The sequence below is a fragment of the Rissa tridactyla genome, chromosome Z (genome assembly GCF_028500815.1).
Source record: "Rissa tridactyla isolate bRisTri1 chromosome Z, bRisTri1.patW.cur.20221130, whole genome shotgun sequence".
Taxonomy (NCBI): domain Eukaryota; kingdom Metazoa; phylum Chordata; class Aves; order Charadriiformes; family Laridae; genus Rissa; species Rissa tridactyla.
This window is the reverse complement of record NC_071497.1, coordinates 23754858-23773567: the sequence shown is the minus strand read 5'-3', so window position 1 is coordinate 23773567 and position 18710 is coordinate 23754858. Positions and strand designations below refer to the sequence as shown.

Sequence of the window (18710 nt, the reverse complement as noted above, 5' to 3'; positions counted from 1 at the left end):
GTGATCTTACAGTTGAGGGCACAGAACTGTTCTTCACTGGTATGGAACTTGTTTAAAATTATTAAATATTAACTTAGAATCCATTTTAATTAATATATACTGTTAACAAACTAGAACAGCTTTTGGAAAGGAAAACCTTGTTTTCCTTGCAGTTTGAGTGAATCATCAGATAAAAGAAGAATTTTAAGTAAAATTGACTTCATCTCTTAAAACACTGTTCACAAAAAATTTCTCCCCTAGAGGATGAGCTAGCTAGTTACAATTGAGAAAATAATAAGAATTACAATTGAGGTTATTGGGTAAACTCTGTGATTTAATATTAGGGCAGATATTAAATATATTTAGGATTCCTGAAAAGGAAGTCACAGACACATGGGCCCTCTGACCTGCAATGACCCCTTACACACGCATGCGCACAGAGCAGGAAGTCCCTCACTCAGGAAAAGTTAGAAATGGGATTTGATAAGAACATGGACAGACAGTGGTCATCAGGCAAACCGTATGGCCAAACAGCCAGACAGCTGTTTAGATGCAGCTGTGCTTTTCTGTCCCCTTATCCCTGTGTTTTCCCATGCTTGTACCTCCCCAAATCACCTAGATCCTTCCTTTTTCCTGCCTTTGGAAGCCTTTGGGTCCTCCCATCCCATTGTAGTCCCAGAATGCATTTCCCCTGGATCCCATAAGATGTCTCACATCCCTACACCAGGACTTCTGGACTGACCTGCCTAAGTCCAAAAAGTGCAGAGAGCTGCTCCCGTTGACTTCCCTGAACGGGTGTCACACCTGGGTCATAGGGCTGTGTCTCTCCTGGGAGAGCCCTGGAAGGAGCCTGGCCAGGGTGCCCCCTCCTCTGAGCCCTTATTTCGGGTTCCCGGCTGCCTTTGGGCGCCTGCGCTCCTCTGGGCGTGTTGAGATGGGCCTCTGATGGGCTGATGGCTCCTGCGGTGAGACTGGGAGCAGCCAGGGCAGGGCATTACTGGGCTCTTCCATCTGCCACTGCCTCCCCGTGCTCCCTTGTGCGCGTGAGCCGGCGAGCATTCATCACGTAATCTAACAACCTCACGCACTTCGGTGTCAATGAGAACATCCATAGGTAAAAGTTTTCTATCAAATATGTCATGACAGATATACATGCGTACTGCAGCCCTTAAATAGAGGGAGTTTAATACATAATGACTGTCCTCTCTAGTTGAGAGTCTCCCTCCATCTACCTGCTGCCAAAAGCAAGGACATAGGCTGAATGGCTGCTCATCTTCTGGAGATAACTATTCTGATTGTAAAAGACACAGTGTATTTTTAAAAGACTTCAAAGAGCTTTATAAACATTAATCCAAGTAATCATACTATCTGAGAGACAGGCAAGTGTTATTATTCTATTTTACAAGCACAAAAGCTGAGAAAAAGATGATGTGTATCTCTCCTGAGATTACATCAGTCCAGTGCAGACATCAGAGTAGGGCACAAATCTGAATTTTTGGAACAATTTTTCAACCAGTGTGGAAAGCAGGGAACCAGATTTCAAATATTTGTTTTAGGTGGCCACACACAGAAGTCAGTACCTTTGATCAAACTACATACTGAAATGTTAGAACAGTCTAGCAGGCAACACAACAAAAAGCAGATTTTAGCAAATTTTAGTTCAGTAGCTGAACACAACTGCTGTTAATGAATCCATAGCATGCCAGAAATCCAGGAGGAAAGTCTAATAACCTGCTAAAGAAGTAGCTATACAGAGATACATTATTTTTCTTTCACATTTTGCAGGTCATTGCAAGTGTGTTGAGGAACTTGTCCTGGCGAGCAGATGTAAACAGTAAAAAGACTCTAAGAGAAGTTGGAAGTGTTAAAGCATTGATGGAATGTGCTTTAGAAGTTAAAAAGGTATTCTCTATAATTGATTGAGATAAGTTTTGGAGAGATTGCATTTATTTTACACAAAATACAAATATTGTTGTCCTTTTTGATAAAAGCAGTTGGTCAAATGTTTGGGGTGCTTTAGGTATCTTGCTTTGAAGAAGAGAGTTGCTTTGAGTTAACATAGCAGCAGACCACAATGTGGCAATGACATCTCAAAACTATTGGTATTTCTGTGATTTTATTTATGAGGGTTGACAGCTTTTGCTGTTCAGTTTCATGACCTATGCTGTTGAAATAGCCTTTTTTATAATTTTGCAATTTAATAAATCCTCTTTTGAGTTAGTGAATAGATAACTACCACTTTTGTAATTTTCTAGATCAATTTTTGGTATCCACACAGGATTATATTCCATCCCAGAGTCTCCTGCCAGCTAGTCTTCAAGCCATTTTTACCATTATGGCAGCTAACAAGTATTGTGGCATATGCTTTTGAAAACCTTGGGGCAAGCAATACCAAATCTGAGGAAGGAGAGAGGCGAGCAAAAGTATTTATGTGTGCACTGCTGCCTGCGTTTAATTTACCAGCCCAGAAAGCAGAAATTGGAAAATACATAACCACTTGCAGCTAATGTGTATATCTGAGAGCTTGTGATCAGTAGTTGAAAACCTCTCTAATTCTGTCATTTTGTTACTTTCCTAGGAATCCACCCTAAAAAGTGTTCTGAGTGCCTTATGGAATTTGTCAGCACACTGTACTGAGAACAAAGCTGACATATGTGCTGTTGATGGTGCTCTTGCATTTCTAGTCGGCACACTGACGTACCGGAGCCAAACAAACACTTTAGCCATCATAGAGAGTGGAGGAGGAATATTAAGAAATGTTTCTAGCTTAATTGCTACGAATGAGGACCATAGGTGCGTATACTTTATCTGAAAATCTTTAGCAGTTCCACATGTGTACTTAGCAGACAGTTTCTGTGACTGAGTCTTAATATGAATGCATGTATTAAGTATAGTAATTAAGTATGGTGGATTTGTAATGCATTTTGTAAGGCAAGTATTTCAGTTATGAAACAGGAATATGCAAACAGATTAATACCTGCTGCTTGTTAATGATGAACTGTACTAAAAGCTAACTATTCATATTTGTAATAGGATTTTATTAGCATTCAGATGAAAGCTAGAGGAAATAAGAGATAAATTTGCACTGGAGAATTCATGATTATCCTTTCTAAGGGCAAAACTTGCCTCTAGCATAACAGGTTTTTGTTTTGCTTTGTCTTTTATCCTTTTGAAATGCCACTTACTGATGTTTGTTTTCAATTACTCACCACCAGGCAAATCTTGCGAGAGAACAGCTGCTTACAAACCTTGCTGCAACACTTGAAGTCGCACAGTTTGACAATAGTCAGCAATGCATGCGGGACCCTGTGGAATCTCTCTGCACGGAATGCGAAGGATCAGGAGGCGCTGTGGGACATGGGAGCAGTCAGCATGCTAAAAAATCTCATTCACTCAAAACACAAAATGATAGCCATGGGTAGTGCTGCAGCTCTAAGGAACCTCATGGCAAACAGGCCAGCGAAATACAAGGATGCCAACATTATGTCTCCAGGATCAAGCTTACCATCTCTTCATGTCAGAAAACAGAAAGCACTGGAAGCAGAATTAGATGCTCAGCATTTATCAGAGACTTTTGACAACATTGATAATTTAAGCCCAAAAGCATCTCACCGTAATAAGCAGAGACATAAGCAAAATCTGTACAGTGAGTATGTCCTGGACTCCAGTCGGCATGATGATGGTATGTGCAGATCAGAAAGTTTTAATGCTGGTAATATGACTGTACTTTCGCCATATTTAAATACTACAGTATTGCCTGGCTCCTCCTCTTCCAATAGAGGAAACATAGAAAATTCTCGATCTGAGAAAGACAGAAGTCTGGATAGGGATCGAGCAGTAGGTTTAAATACCTATCATCCAGCTGCAGAGAATACTGGGAACTCCTCTAAGAGAATAGGAATGCAGATTTCTACTGCTGCAGCTCAGATCGCCAAAGTTATGGAAGAAGTAACAAGCATGCATATTCCACAAGAAGACAGAAGTTCTGGTTCCACTTCTGAAATGCACTGTTTGACAGAAGACAGAAATGCCCCAAGGAGATCAGCCACTGCCCATGCTCACTCAAATGCGTACTTCCCTAAGGCTGAGAATTCAAACAGGACGTGTCCTGTGCCTTATACAAAAATGGAATACAAGAGAGCTTCAAATGACAGTTTAAATAGTGTGAGCAGCAGTGATGGCTATGGTAAAAGAGGCCAAATGAAACCTTCCATTGAATCTTACTCCGAAGATGATGAAAGTAAATTTTGTAGTTATGGTCAATACCCAGCTGACTTGGCACATAAGATTCATAGTGCAAATCATATGGATGACAATGATGGAGAGCTAGACACTCCTATTAATTATAGTCTTAAATACTCAGATGAACAGTTGAATTCTGGAAGGCAAAGTCCCTCTCAGAATGAAAGATGGGCAAGGCCTAAGCATATAATAGATGATGAAATGAAACAAAATGAACAAAGGCAGTCAAGGAGCCAAAATGCAACCTACCCTGTGTACACTGAAAGTGGGGATGATAAACACATGAAATATCAGTCACCTTTTGGACAGCAAGAGTGCGTTTCTACCTTTAGATCAAGAGGATCTAATGGTTCAGATCAGAACAGAGTAGGCTCAACTCTTGGAATGAATCAGAAAGTAAACCAGTCCTTGTGCCAGGTTGATGATTATGATGATGATAAGCCAACCAACTATAGTGAACGTTATTCTGAGGAGGAACAACATGAAGAGGAAGACAGACCAACTAACTATAGCATAAAGTACAATGAAGAGGAACATCATGTCGATCAGCCTATTGATTATAGTTTAAAATACTCAACAGAAGTTCCTCCTTCTTCTCAGAAGCCATCTTTTACTTTTCCAAAGACTTCTTCAGTGCAAAGCACTAAAACTGACCATATTTCCTCAAGCAGTGGGAGCACATCAGCCCCCTCAGCTGGTTCAAAGAGACAGAATCAGCTTCACCCAAATTCTGCACAGAGCAGAGGCAGTCATGCGCAAAAGACTGCCTCCTGTAAAACTCCCTCTATTAATCAGGAAACTATTCAAACTTACTGTGTGGAAGATACCCCAATATGCTTTTCAAGGTGTAGCTCTTTGTCATCTTTGTCATCAGCTGAAGATGAAATAGGACGTGATCAATCCACACGTGTGACAGATGCTAATAATACACTACAGATAGCAGAACTAAAGGAAAACAGTGGGGCTCTATCTACAGAAGGTGCAGTAAGTGAAATCACATCAACATCACAGCACATCAGAACAAAGTCCAGTAGACTTCAGACTTCTAGTTTGTCTCCTTCTGATTCCTCTAGACATAAAGCTGTTGAATTTTCTTCAGGTGCCAAATCTCCCTCAAAGAGTGGTGCACAGACTCCGAAAAGCCCACCAGAACATTATGTGCAGGAAACACCACTCATGTTCAGCAGATGTACATCTGTAAGTTCCCTGGATAGTTTTGAAAGCCGTTCAATTGCTAGTTCAGTTCAAAGTGAGCCTTGCAGTGGAATGGTAAGTGGTATTATAAGTCCCAGTGACCTTCCAGACAGCCCTGGACAAACAATGCCTCCAAGCCGAAGTAAAACGCCACCTCCTGCTCAAGGAGTTCAAGTAAAAAGAGACGTAGCTAAAGGTAAAGTACCTAGTGCAGAAAAGAGAGAGCCTGGTCCTAGACAGGCAGCTGTAAATGCAGCTGTTCAAAGAGTTCAGGTACTGCCAGATGCTGATACGCTATTACATTTTGCCACAGAAAGTACACCGGATGGGTTTTCTTGCTCTTCTAGCCTGAGTGCTCTGAGTCTTGATGAGCCGTTTATACAGAAAGATGTAGAGTTAAGAATAATGCCTCCGGTTCATGAAAATGAACACGGAAATGAAGCGGAACCTGAAGAGTCAGACGATACAAAGGATAACCAAGAGAAGAAAGCGGACAAGCCTACTGAAGCAGAAAAAGACATTCTGGATGATTCTGATGACGATGATGATATTGAAATACTGGAAGCATGTATTATTTCTGCAATGCCAACAAAGTCTTCGCGTAAAGCCAAAAAGCCTTCTCAAGCATCTGCTCAAAAAATACCTCCTCCTGTTGCCAGAAAGCCCAGCCAGCTGCCAGTTTACAAACTTTTGCCTTCACAAAGCAGATTGCAATCCCAAAAGCATGTGAGTTTTACACCAGGAGACGATATGCCACGGGTATATTGTGTTGAAGGTACACCAATAAACTTTTCAACAGCTACATCTCTGAGTGATCTCACAATAGAATCGCCCCCGAGCGAGTTAGCCAACGTGGACAGTGTGGGTACGGGAGCAGAATCAGGGGAATTTGAAAAGCGAGACACCATTCCTACAGAAGGTAGAAGCACCGATGAGTCTCAGAGAGCAAAAAGCGCAACTGTAACTCCTCCAGGCCTGGATGATGACAAAACAGAAGAGGGTGATATTCTGGCTGAGTGCATTAACTCAGCTATGCCAAAAGGAAAAAGTCACAAACCTTTCAGAGTGAAGAAGATAATGGATCAAATTCAACAAGCGTCTTCATCTGTAAGTAATAAAAACCAATCAGAAGGTGAGAAAAAGAAGCCAACATCACCAGTAAAGCCTGTTCCCCAAAATAATGAATACAGAGCACGTATAAGAAAACCCACAGAGCCTAAAAGCAATGTTAGTAATGAAAGAAGCTATCCAGAGAACAGAGATGGAAAGAAACAGAATCTTAAAAATAATTCAAGAGATTTTAATGACAAATTACCAAATAATGAGGAGCGTGTAAGAGGAAGCTTTGCATTTGATTCCCCTCACCATTACACACCAATTGAGGGAACTCCTTATTGTTTTTCACGGAATGATTCCCTAAGTTCTTTAGATTTTGATGATGATGATGTTGACCTTTCAAGGGAGAAGGCAGAATTAAGAAAGGGAAAAGAAGCAAAAGAAACAGAAATTAAAGACTGCACTAATCCAGAACAGTCTTCAAATCAGCAACCAAGTAGCAGGACACAAGTTTGTCAAAAACACCCAACAGGCAGAAGCCAGCCTAAAACTTTCTCTCAGTCAACTAAAGATATTCCAGACAGAGGAGCAGCTACAGATGAGAAAATGCAGAATTTTGCTATTGAAAACACACCTGTTTGTTTTTCTCGCAATTCATCTCTTAGTTCCCTCAGTGATATTGATCAAGAGAACAATAACAACAAAGAAGGGGAAGCTGAAAAACGTACTGAGGCTCCTGATTCGCAGATGGAATCAAACAGACCACAAACTTCTGGTTATGCACCTAAATCATTTCATGTTGAAGATACTCCTGTATGTTTCTCTAGAAACAGCTCTCTGAGTTCTCTTAGTATTGATTCAGAAGATGATCTATTGCAGGAATGCATTAGTTCTGCTATGCCCAAAAAGAAAAAACCCTCAAGAATAAAGAGTGAAAGTGAAAAAAATAATTCCAGAAATACAGGTGGTATATTGGCAGAAGATTTAACACTGGATTTGAGAGAGATACAAAGGCCAGATTCAGAACATGGTTTCTCACCTGATTCAGAGAACTTTGATTGGAAAGCTATACAAGAAGGTGCAAATTCTATAGTCAGTAGCTTGCATCAAGCTGCGGCTGCTGCATCGTTGTCTAGACAAGCTTCATCAGACTCTGATTCTATCCTTTCATTAAAATCTGGTATTTCACTAGGGTCACCATTTCATCTTACGCCAGACCAAGAAGAAAAGCCTTTCACTAGTAATAAAGGTCCAAGAATTCTTAAACCAGGAGAAAAGAGTACATTGGAGTCTAAAAAAGTAGAATCTGAAAGCAGGGGAATCAAAGGAGGCAAGAAAGTGTATAAAAGTATAATTACAGGAAAAGCTCGCTCCAATTCAGAAGTTTCAAGCCAGTTGAAGCAACCACAACAGACAAGCGTGCCTTCAATTTCACGTGGTAGGACAATGATCCATATTCCAGGAGTTCGAAATAGTTCTTCAAGCACTAGTCCTGTTTCCAAAAAGGGTCCCCCACTCAAAAACACGAACTCCAAGAGTCCCAGTGAAGGCCAAAGTTTGACTAGTTCTCCAAGAGGAGTCAAGTCATCGGTGAAACCTGAGCCAGCTCCTGTAACTAGGCAACCATCAGGGTTGAACCAGAGTGGATCAAGTAAAGGACCTTCTAGATCAGGATCTAGAGACTCCACTCCTTCTAGACCTCAACAGCAGCCATTAAGTAGGCCTCTGCAGTCTCCTGGCCGAAACTCAATTTCCCCTGGAAGAAATGGTATAAATCCTCCCAACAAACTGTCTCAGTTGCCAAGGACATCATCTCCTAGCACAGCTTCAACTAAATCTTCAAGTTCAGGTAGAATGTCATATACATCACCAGGCAGGCAGATGAGCCAGCAAAACCTTACAAAGCAAACTGCCTTACCTAAGAGTACCAGTAGCATTCCACGAAGTGAGTCTGCTTCAAAAGGGTTAAACCAAGCTCTCAGCAGTGGTGGATCAAATAAAAAGACTGAACTATCCAGAATGTCATCCACAAAGTCTAGCGGAAGTGAATCTGACAGATCCGAGAGACCTGTTCTTGTTCGTCAGTCAACTTTTATTAAAGAAGCTCCGAGCCCTACTCTAAGACGGAAATTAGAAGAGTCAGCTTCGTTTGAATCTCTGTCTCCTTCCAGGCCGGATTCTCCCACCAGGTCTCAACTACAGACCCCAGTTCTAAGTCCTTCTCTTCCTGATATGTCTCTATCTACTCATTCAACTGCCCCAACTAGTGGTTGGCGAAAATTACCCCCTAATCTGAGCCCTTCTGTAGAATATGATGGGAGACCAGCAAAACGTCATGATATAGCTCGTTCTCATTCTGAGAGTCCATCTAGATTGCTGATCAATAGATCAGGAACATGGAAACGTGAGCATAGTAAGCATTCGTCATCACTTCCTCGTGTAAGCACTTGGCGAAGAACTGGAAGTTCCTCCTCAATTTTGTCAGCTTCTTCAGAATCCAGTGAAAAGGCAAAAAGTGAAGATGAAAAGCAACATGGAAGTTCTCTTTCTGGACACAAGCAAAGCAAAGAAAGCCAAGCACCAGCAAAAGGTACTTGGAGAAAAATAAAAGAAAACGAAATTCCTCAGATAATGAATGATCCTCAGCATTCTTCCTCGGGTGCCACAAATGGCTCCGATTCCAAAACTCTCATCTATCAGATGGCACCAGCTGTCTCTAAGACAGAGGACGTGTGGGTGAGGATAGAGGACTGCCCAATTAACAATCCTCGATCTGGAAGGTCCCCAACTGGAAATACTCCCCCTGTCATTGACAGCGTTTCAGAGAAAGGGGGCATGAATGGTAAAGATTCTAAAGAGATTCAAGAAAAACAAACCCCAGGGAATGGAGGTGTTCCTGTTCGTACCATTGGTTTAGAAAACCGTCTGAACTCTTTCTTTCAGATAGACAGTCCAGACAAGAAAGGCACCGAAACAAAGCCTCTGCAGAATAATCCTGTTCCTGCACCAGAAAATAATGAAAGTACTGTAAGTGAGCGTACACCATTCAGTTCCACTAGCTCAAGCAAACATAGCTCTCCCATTGGTGCTGTTGCAGCAAGAGTGACTCCTTTCAACTACAATCCAAGCCGCAGGAAGAGTAGCGTGGACAATAGCTCTGCTCGGCCATCGCAGATACCAACACCAGTAAATAACACCACGAAGAAACGTGACTCCAAGTCTGAAAATCCAGACTCCAGTGGAACTCAGAGTCCTAAACGTCACTCTGGCTCTTACCTGGTAACTTCTGTTTAAGTGCAACAAAAAATAGATAAAACTGATGTATTATATACAGCAGCTATTTAGAAATTCTGTTTCAAATGAAACTGAAACATTGGGGATCGATTTTTTTGTTGTTTTTATTTGTTGTAAATAGGTTAGATTCTTGTTAGAGGGTCCTTGTTCTGGAAGCCATATTTGATAGTATACTTTGTCTTCACTGGTAATATTTTGGAGGAATACCTGATTGACAGTTTGGAATAAAATTGCTAACGCAAATATATTTGTACAGTATGTTTAACATGTATTTAATTAGCGTCCCATCCCATAATCCTTTAAATATTGCTTGTCATTGAAATCATGGAACATTGCAGATAGAGATGATACAGTCATATTGCTTTATCAATCATTTCTAGATTACAGACTGACTAAACTACATCAGGGAAGAATTGGTATTATTTATGCAAAAAAGTATACTCAGTTTTAGTATCTGTGAGTCCATCTAACCCAATAATTAATCATGTGGCTGTGAAATTCACAGTAATATGGTTTCCGCTGAACAAGCTTTCCCAGCCTGCTTTTCTGCATGAATGGAACTGATGGTTCATTTTCTGAAGTAATGATTAACATTTCTGTGGTCACATAATGTGCATAGATAGTTATGGTGTAACAATTTACACTTTCTTTGTGCTCTGCAAAAAAAAAAAAAAAAGGAAAACTGTGTTAACTGTAAAACCTTGAACAAAATTATTTTACCTGAATTAGATTTTATCTTAAAGTAGGTAGAATTTTTTTGCTATGCTGTAACTTGTTGTATATTCTGGTATTTGAGGTGAGATGGCTGCTCTTTTATTAACGAGACATGGGGGATGTCTCAACAGAGACTAAAATGAACATTTCAGAATAAATTATTACTATATGTAAATTGTGTGTGTTACTTCTGCATTACATAAAAATACAGTATTTTATTTTGAGATGTCACCATATAATGTGTTGTATAATGCACTTACACTTAAGGCCTGATCCAGCAGAATCTTGCACCTCCAATATTTGTTCTTCCTTATCACTGACAAATGGCTGTTGTAGGATGCTTATAACAGTTGCAGGATCAGGCCCTAGGTCTTCTGTAATATATTTGTAATTGAGACAGTTTCACACATCTCAGGTGCATAACAAGGCTAATGGCAGGGTATTTCCAGTATCCAAGCAGTATAATTCTTTTCATGACTGCAAGCCTGAAACAATATTGTATCTATAAAAATAATATTTGTAAAACAAAAGATTTTTTTTTTAATTGGGGGAAATAATGTAGAATGTGAAATAGTGACTATAAGATGAAATTTTAATTCTATTTGAAATCTTAATGCATTTTTTTAATTTATTTTTTAAAAATTATGAAGGGAAAAATTTCACAAGAATTCCACGGCAGCAAGAAATTAGTTATCATAGTAGAAAAACAATTTTATACACAAACCGGGACACTTGCTGCCTCAAGCCTTTTTGATGCGAATATGGTTTGTGCTAGAACAATGCTGAAAAGACAAATTTGTGCTTTAAAAATGTAGTCTGAATTTAGATGAGAATTGGTTTAAAGTAGAAACATGAGAGAACAGAACATTAACCATTCTGTGCAGATAGAACAAACCATGAAAAGATATATCAGTTTTGTTGTATCTCAACTGGACTATTCTAAAATCAGCATTCTAAATAATCGATATTCAGGATTCAAAATGCCCTGATTTCAGGAAGCCCTGAAATAGAGCAATTTACCTTTATGGTAGCTTTAACACAGTTGCAAAGTGTATCACATCTGTGGCTTTTGTACTTCACCTGATACTGAAATTAATCAATTTTTATCTTGAATTCATCATAAGACTGCTTATGAACAGAATTGAGATACTGTCAGCAGACAGAAGGCAATTTAGAGAGTTAAAAGCCGATACCAAAAATACCTGTTTGGCAGAAGTAGCATCTTATTTGCTCTTTTGTTCTTTGCTTCCTGTCAGGTTTGTGACATGCCGTGTTTCTGTATCATCTGGTGAATCTGTTAACAAGCAGCGCTCCTCATGTTAGCGTTTGAAATATTTTGCATATAGTATCTTCACAAAACTCTTAATGTGAATATTAGTGTCCTTTTAAAGGTGAACTAGAGACAGAGATTACATGATGTGTTCAAAGTCAGGACTTCTGTTGGAGTAGAATACAGAACTCTATCCTTGAGTTTAAAATGCAAAACCACTTTTCTTATAAAGTATGTGATACTTTCTTTTTTGTTCTGAGCTTTTAACTACTACTATGAAGATATACCACATAACCCACTGACTCTACATCTATATCCTGTCAATTCAAGGTTTTAAAGGTAAACTCAATCTCAGTAAAGAAATTCTGATTTCATTTTTATAACTGAGGGAATCAGAAAAAGATGAGGTGAAACAATAAATAATTGTATGCATATCAAACACCAGAATGTCTTTGAAAATTTTAGTGGCTTCTCTAGATAGTCTTGGAGGTACTTCATGATCATTATAATTGGGAAGTTTCTCTTAGTATCCTCCTAAGTAACCTATATTTGTAGCAAAGACAGATGAGAGAAACTTTCCAACTATAAGGGTAGCGATACACTAAAATATGCTTCCCATGGGAGTTGTTAAATTTCCATTATAGAAGTTTTAAGAAGAGGTTTATGAAACATCTCATAGGGATGGACTATAGTATATTTCATATTGCCTGTATGCAGAGGTGATCTTTTGAAATCCCTTCCAGATCTACATTTCTCTGATTCTTTATCTAAAATACTTAGTATCCACTAAGAGCCTTTTAGAATATTTAAGGACATCCATGATGTTTGATTTATGTTAGTGATGAGGATACAAAGTTATATTCTAAGATTAACTATAAAAACAGATCCCAGAGATATAAAATGGGGGGAAAAAAAAAAAAAGGAAAAATGGCTGTAATAACTATATTTGGTCTTGGATTTTGTTAATGATGATAGTCAGATTTGATTTATGCTGCTAAAGATTTACTCTTATTCCTTGATTTTATGAAGTTGACACAGGAGGTAAGAGGACATTATTTACGTTGAGACAAAACAAAGAAAAACAAGGAGCTAAGGAAACCAAAACTTATTTTACTTATTTTCTTCTGGGATGCACTGCCTTTCTACAGATTTTTGGTAGAACTTTTGTGACTTGTGCTCAGACCTCTAGTTGTCCTTGAATTAGCTTACCATGTCCAGAACATATCAAACTTGTACTTAAAGATCAGTTTATACTGAAAATATACTCATAAAGCTCATTTCAGACTGACTTACAGCTTTGTCCTCTTGATGTGAAAAGCACAAATGTGACCTCCCCACAAATAGTCATTAGTTCTCTTTTTAAAATGTGCTTTCACTTCAGTTTTTTGCACTGTGCCACAGTTAAGGTTATTGCTCAATTTCTGTGAAAGTTCTTCCGACTAAACATTGCAAACTTTAAAGAGGAGCTAATCTATTTCTATTTTTCACATGCAATTCTCTTATCAGAGTATTTTCCCCTGAAAGCTTAAAGATAATTCTCAAAACTCTGTCAGAGATAACAGCTTAAAAATTGAAAGCCTTGCCAGGCCTTCCTGATGAGATGGGAATATTGTTTCAAGCAGGATTTGGCTGCAGGAGAGAAGTATAGTTTATGCTATAAACTTCAGTAAGCAACAGTATTCTTCAACATAGACTAGTATCTTTGATGGCTTTGGGAAATTAGTTGCTGTGTGATGGGTAAAGGGGGAGGGAAGGAAAAGGGACTGTTTCGGAGAAATGAGAAATTGAGATTTCCAAGAAGATAGCAGTGTATTGGCTTCTTCATTCTTCTTAAGGATAAAGATCCATATTATTTCTAGAATCGAAGAAACAGCACACGCTGTTGAGAGAAGTTTTCTTCTCCCTTCCATGCTCCTGGCTGTGAATCCTGGCTCTGCTCTGACCTTTCAGTGGACTAGCTTGCCTCTTTTCTAGCAGAACTGATGGGGGGCAGTAGGATTTGTGCTGCATTTAGTACGCTGAATTCGCTCTGTGCAGAGTTGGACAAGTGCCTCCTGAGCCAGCAGAAAAAAAAAAAAAAAAAAAAAAAAACAAACAAAAAAACAGCAGGGCTGGTAGACAGAGGTTGGGATAGTTTCCTTTATGGGTGGTCAGTGAGTTGGATCAAGCCATTGCAGGCAATTTTAAGCTGATATGCCAAATTTCAGACCTGTTCTTCACCCTTTTTGAGACAGCAAAAACAAATTAAAGTTGGGGATTTTTTTACTCTAAACTGTTGTTCACTCTGAACTTCTGCCTAATGGCCCCTGATGTTTTGCATTTAAATACATTATGTTCAGTTATGTCCTTTATCCTGGAAATTCTGACAGCTATCTTCAGAAGTACTACATAAGTCTACAGTTTGTGCTAGTGGAAAAGAAATATTTCTTCATCAAAAATATCCAAATAATAAATTGTTCTACCATATGTAAACATCTAGGTGACAAATTTTAAATTTTCAATATTAAATTCAACGCAGTAAATGCTTTCAGTAAAAAGATTTCTTGCAACTAGTTGCTTTCTGGAAGAGGCTTGAAGAGGGAGAGTGCATCTCCCTTCCCTAATGAAGACAGTACTACGTGCAGCAATAATCTGGAAAATGTTTAGGTGGACTCCTACAAGCTTTTCTATTCTCGTGTTACTAGATGCCTCCCAAAGTGTCTTTTTCTCATCTAGCTTTCATTAAATAGTATGAACAGCCACAAGAGTGTTGCTTACAATTTCCTGTAGACTTCCACCTAAACATAACTTCACATATCTACGGTATTGCCTTGCATCCACCTGACAGCTTTGTTCTTGATGAGATGTGTGATTTGGATGAAGCTGCAAATACAACTGAAGTGTCAGTTGATATGAAGCATGACTTCCTCCACATGCTTAAAACTTTGAGGACCTGCTTAATACCAAATTACTCAAATGTATTCACTCTTTGGTTCCACAGCCATCTTCTTTGCACTTTTATGTTTAACCAGAAGAGATGCCCACACTTTTATTTTCATTTCAAATCATGTGTAGAACTATGATTCCTGCTTCATAGTCTCCTATATGCAGAATAACAGATTGTATCTGAAAATGTGTTTATAGAGAATGTTATGTAGTTGAGTTTTTAGTCAGAATGGTAAGTTAACTGGTTACGTGTTGTGTTTGTTTACATATTGGAAGTGCAAGGGGATTTAACGTGGTGCAGAAGAGCTTAAGAGTTCACAACAGTAATTAATGTAGGTGTCAATTAATTTGTGATACCAAGATTAATATAAAGTATGGACTTAATACATAGGTTTTCTGCTGACAACTTTCAGTTTACCAGATGTGCTGTTTACTAAGACTGGGTAATGCCTCCCTAGCATATTTTTGCAAATTGCTTTTCTTAGGAAATTTCCACATACTAACAGCCTTATGTGTTTATGAATTTCTGCCACTTCAAGATTTCAGGAAACAATTCTAATTTTGCTGTTTGTGAAAGCATCCTTTGCTTGAGTGGCTGTGGAATTGCAATTAGGCATCAGGAAGATGTAGCGGGAGCTTGTTCACTCAGTGAAACGCACTTCTGTCCAGACCTCAAGCCATACATATGAACAGTGTCTCTAATGACCTACTTCTTGGTGGGATTTAACATGCATAAAGCTTGTGCTGGTTCTCTGCAAGTAATTAAATTGTCATCCAGTGAGATCAGATGCATTTTCCCACCTGTAAATGTTGTTTCTCTTGACAAACTCTGCCCACGAGTATTTTTACTTCAGTTTTGTTGTTTGCTTCTGCCTGAAATGCATTACTGTTTATATCCTAACTCTGTAATTAATTCTTTCTTCAACTATTCTAATGTATTTTGTTTCACAGTATACTTATTCTGAATTTAGTCTTGCTATGCATAATTTATTTATTACTTGCAGTGTTATATAAAATTTCCTTCTGATTGCACCTTGTGAGACTGGAATTGTTTTCTTGGCTACTACGGAAAGTTAGGTGTCTGTTTGCTGTATTAGCAATGTGATTTCATTTAAAAAGGAAGTGGCCGTTAAGACACTTCAGCAATGATTCAGAGTATCAGAACAAATGCTCTGAAAAAGCACACAGTTTTGTTTTGGTGGTAGTCATGTTTCAGATAACTAAGAAGTGGAAAAAAGAAGCTCAAAGACATGTGGTTCACAAGTAGAGCTCTCTGTTCTCTTCTGTGTTTCATTTGAGAACAAACTGCACAAAACAAGATCTAGTTGCAACACAGAGCAATTCCATGATCTCTCTGTTACTTACAAGAGGGTTGCAAGAAGGCTTATTTCATTATGACTCATAAACATAGAAGAGGCTCAGTTAATTCCAAAGTCCTTCTTTTCCATAATGAATACATTCTTTAGTCACCAATTGTATACAGACCATGAAGGGACCTAGACTGATTAATTCCCAACACACACACACAAACATGTATTTAAATATACATGTGTATTTTGCACCCTTACCTTCACTTTAGGCTTTGGCGTAGTTAGAAGCATTTCAACAAAAAAAAAAGGGCACTGTTGCTGATTTACTAAGATCCTTTGTTTTCTAGTATTTGTAGCGTTCTGTTTCATAGTTGAGTAGATGCGTTACAATTTCAGGACTGATTAGCTGGTACCTTATTTTTGAAGTGTTCTAGAGAAAGATGCATGTAAGTCTTGACTTAAATGCAGAAAAGGAAATTCCCTTGCTAGTAATTTAAACATTTTTATTCAGAACAAAGAAAAATCATTACTACTATCACCTGCAGTTTAAAGTCAGTAGGGATCATGAAAGCAAGGAGATTTTGAGTGATTACATTTAATACAAATCAAGGTAGATTATGCCTAATTCTGTTCCTTCTTCTAACAATCCTCTGTACAAAAAGCATATTGTTTGGGGCAGGGGGGGAAAGGCAGTTTGGATGCACCATAACACGGAATTGAAATTTGCATGTGCATCTTACCGAATTATTGGTAAGGTCTGTGATGGCATACATTTAGAGTGGAAGTAGCTATGCAAGAGTAGGAAGGTAGATGTAAAAATTAAGCCATAGTATCAATGTCAAAAAAACTCCCAATTTTTAATCTTTTCTAATTATTATTAATTCATTGTGTGATGAAAGGGAGTTGGCATCTTTTTTTTTTTTTCGTACTATAATTGAGCAGTTGAACTACCATGATGGATTATTTGACACCTTCAGGTGTTTTAAGTCATTTGGAATTCTTGCAAATAGAAATCCCCTAGCTTAAGTGAAAGCTATGAATTCAGTGCAAATACTGTATTACTGTGTCACAGGTGACTGATGGTTCCTTTTGATCTTACAAACTGACTGTACGCAACTGTGACTTTACACAGCTGTCGGCTGTTCTATAAGACTAAAACAGTAGGCCAAAGAATGACTGGGTGTAAAACTGAAGTCTATACTTAAGAGACATAGTCTTTGCAAATATGAAGGAATGAAAGATGGGTAGAAATCCTTATTTTCCTATTTCCATTTTGCCAGTTCTCCTGTTACCAGCTAAATAGGAGTTTGATAGAGTCTTAGCAGGTGCCTGACAGTCTCCTCTGTATCTCTGTGAAATAATATATATATTGTCTGCTGTGCTGTCTAAATTAATTCATATAAGTCAAGGCTTATAGGTGACATAATTCGAAAGACTTCTAGCTCTGAACAGCATACAAGTCAGGACAACTGTTCCAAGGCTACTTTGTGATTATCAGCTGCTCTTGTGGTGCAGTACTTACAAATTGAAAAAAGTAAGCCTAATGTGGCTTTAGGACAACCCATATAGCTTAAAAAGGCTATTGAGATTGTTTATAGGCCTCTACCATTGAGATGAACAAAAGTGATCCTTCTGCTGATTAATAAAGAAATTTATTAATTTCTTTATTCATGTAGGATAGGCATGTAGGATAAAGAAATTTATTCATCCTATTCACGTAGGATAGGCATGAGGTACTGCCTCTCCAGAAAACATGTAGAAGACAGGATTTCGGATTGTTAACACTGAAAGAACTGGAGTAGTCTATCGATTTAAAATAACCACTTCCTTGGGGAAAATGGTGTATACCGTCTTTTAAAAGTGGCCCATACAAGAATGGTGTGGTTAATTCACCACATTGAAGTTTCGTGGTAAGTAAATACCAGTTTTATGAAACTAAATAAAGGACAGCATTATTTTCTCCTCTATGGTGTTGAAAGTTCTCTGTTGGACTGACCTAGTTCACACCTGTCTCTTACTTCCACCTTAGGAGTTATATTTTGTGAAATATGTTTCCATTTTGAACAGTTTCTTTTTTTTTCCCAGCTCCTATATTTTATTTAAAAAATATATTTTTTGAATCCTTGCTTATAAAGATTGAGGAGAAAATCCTTCTCAGCTTGCCCCCTTGCCTCTGATGTCTGTTGAACCAAACAAGATTTCACTCTATGTCCCCTTTCTTTGTTCTGCGTTTTATCTGCAGTCCACTATGGAGCTGTTCCACCAATCTAGCTGAAAATATACCTCCTCCTAAATGACTTCACTAGTCCAATTATTGTATGGGCATTTCTTGCATGCTTAGACTATGCAGTGTAACATCAGATTAGATAAACGTGAACATGTAAGCTAGGTCTGAATAAACTGGCATCTGTACATGACACTTCCAGTAAAACAGAACTCTGTCGCCTCAAACCATCTACATTTTCTTGGGCTTCCCCTTCTAGTCAGGGCATCTGCATTTATCTCAGGTGAAAAGTACCAGCCTGTAACACAACCGCTTTGAATTTTTTTTTTCACACATACAGGGCTCTTGCTGCTGGTTTGTTTTGTTTGGGATTTTTGTTTTGCTATTTTTCTTCCCAGACACACTTAACAGTAAAAATAGAGTCTGACTAATGACACCTGACTTGCTGGTGACAGTGTGCAGTGAGGGAATTCTCTGCTTGAGATACCCGAGTGCAGCGTTC

At 38.6% G+C, this 18710-nt stretch overlaps 1 protein-coding gene across 7 annotated transcripts in view; it reads left to right on the top strand.

The window, feature by feature from the left end:
- The window catches only part of APC (APC regulator of WNT signaling pathway), a 101790-nt gene extending 83839 nt beyond the window's left edge, over nt 1-17951 (top strand). For 6 of the 7 annotated variants that reach the window (XM_054184686.1, XM_054184685.1, XM_054184688.1 and 3 more), the window contains 3 exons: nt 1765-1881; nt 2558-2772; nt 3195-17951. In XM_054184686.1, coding sequence (XP_054040661.1) covers nt 1765-1881; nt 2558-2772; nt 3195-9765 — 6903 coding nt within the window. In that variant the 3' untranslated portion in view covers nt 9766-17951. The remainder of the gene's footprint in view (nt 1-1764; nt 1882-2557; nt 2773-3194) is intronic. The other variant, XM_054184689.1, reaches the window with a different exon arrangement.
- The last annotated feature ends 759 nt before the right edge of the window (nt 17952-18710 follow it).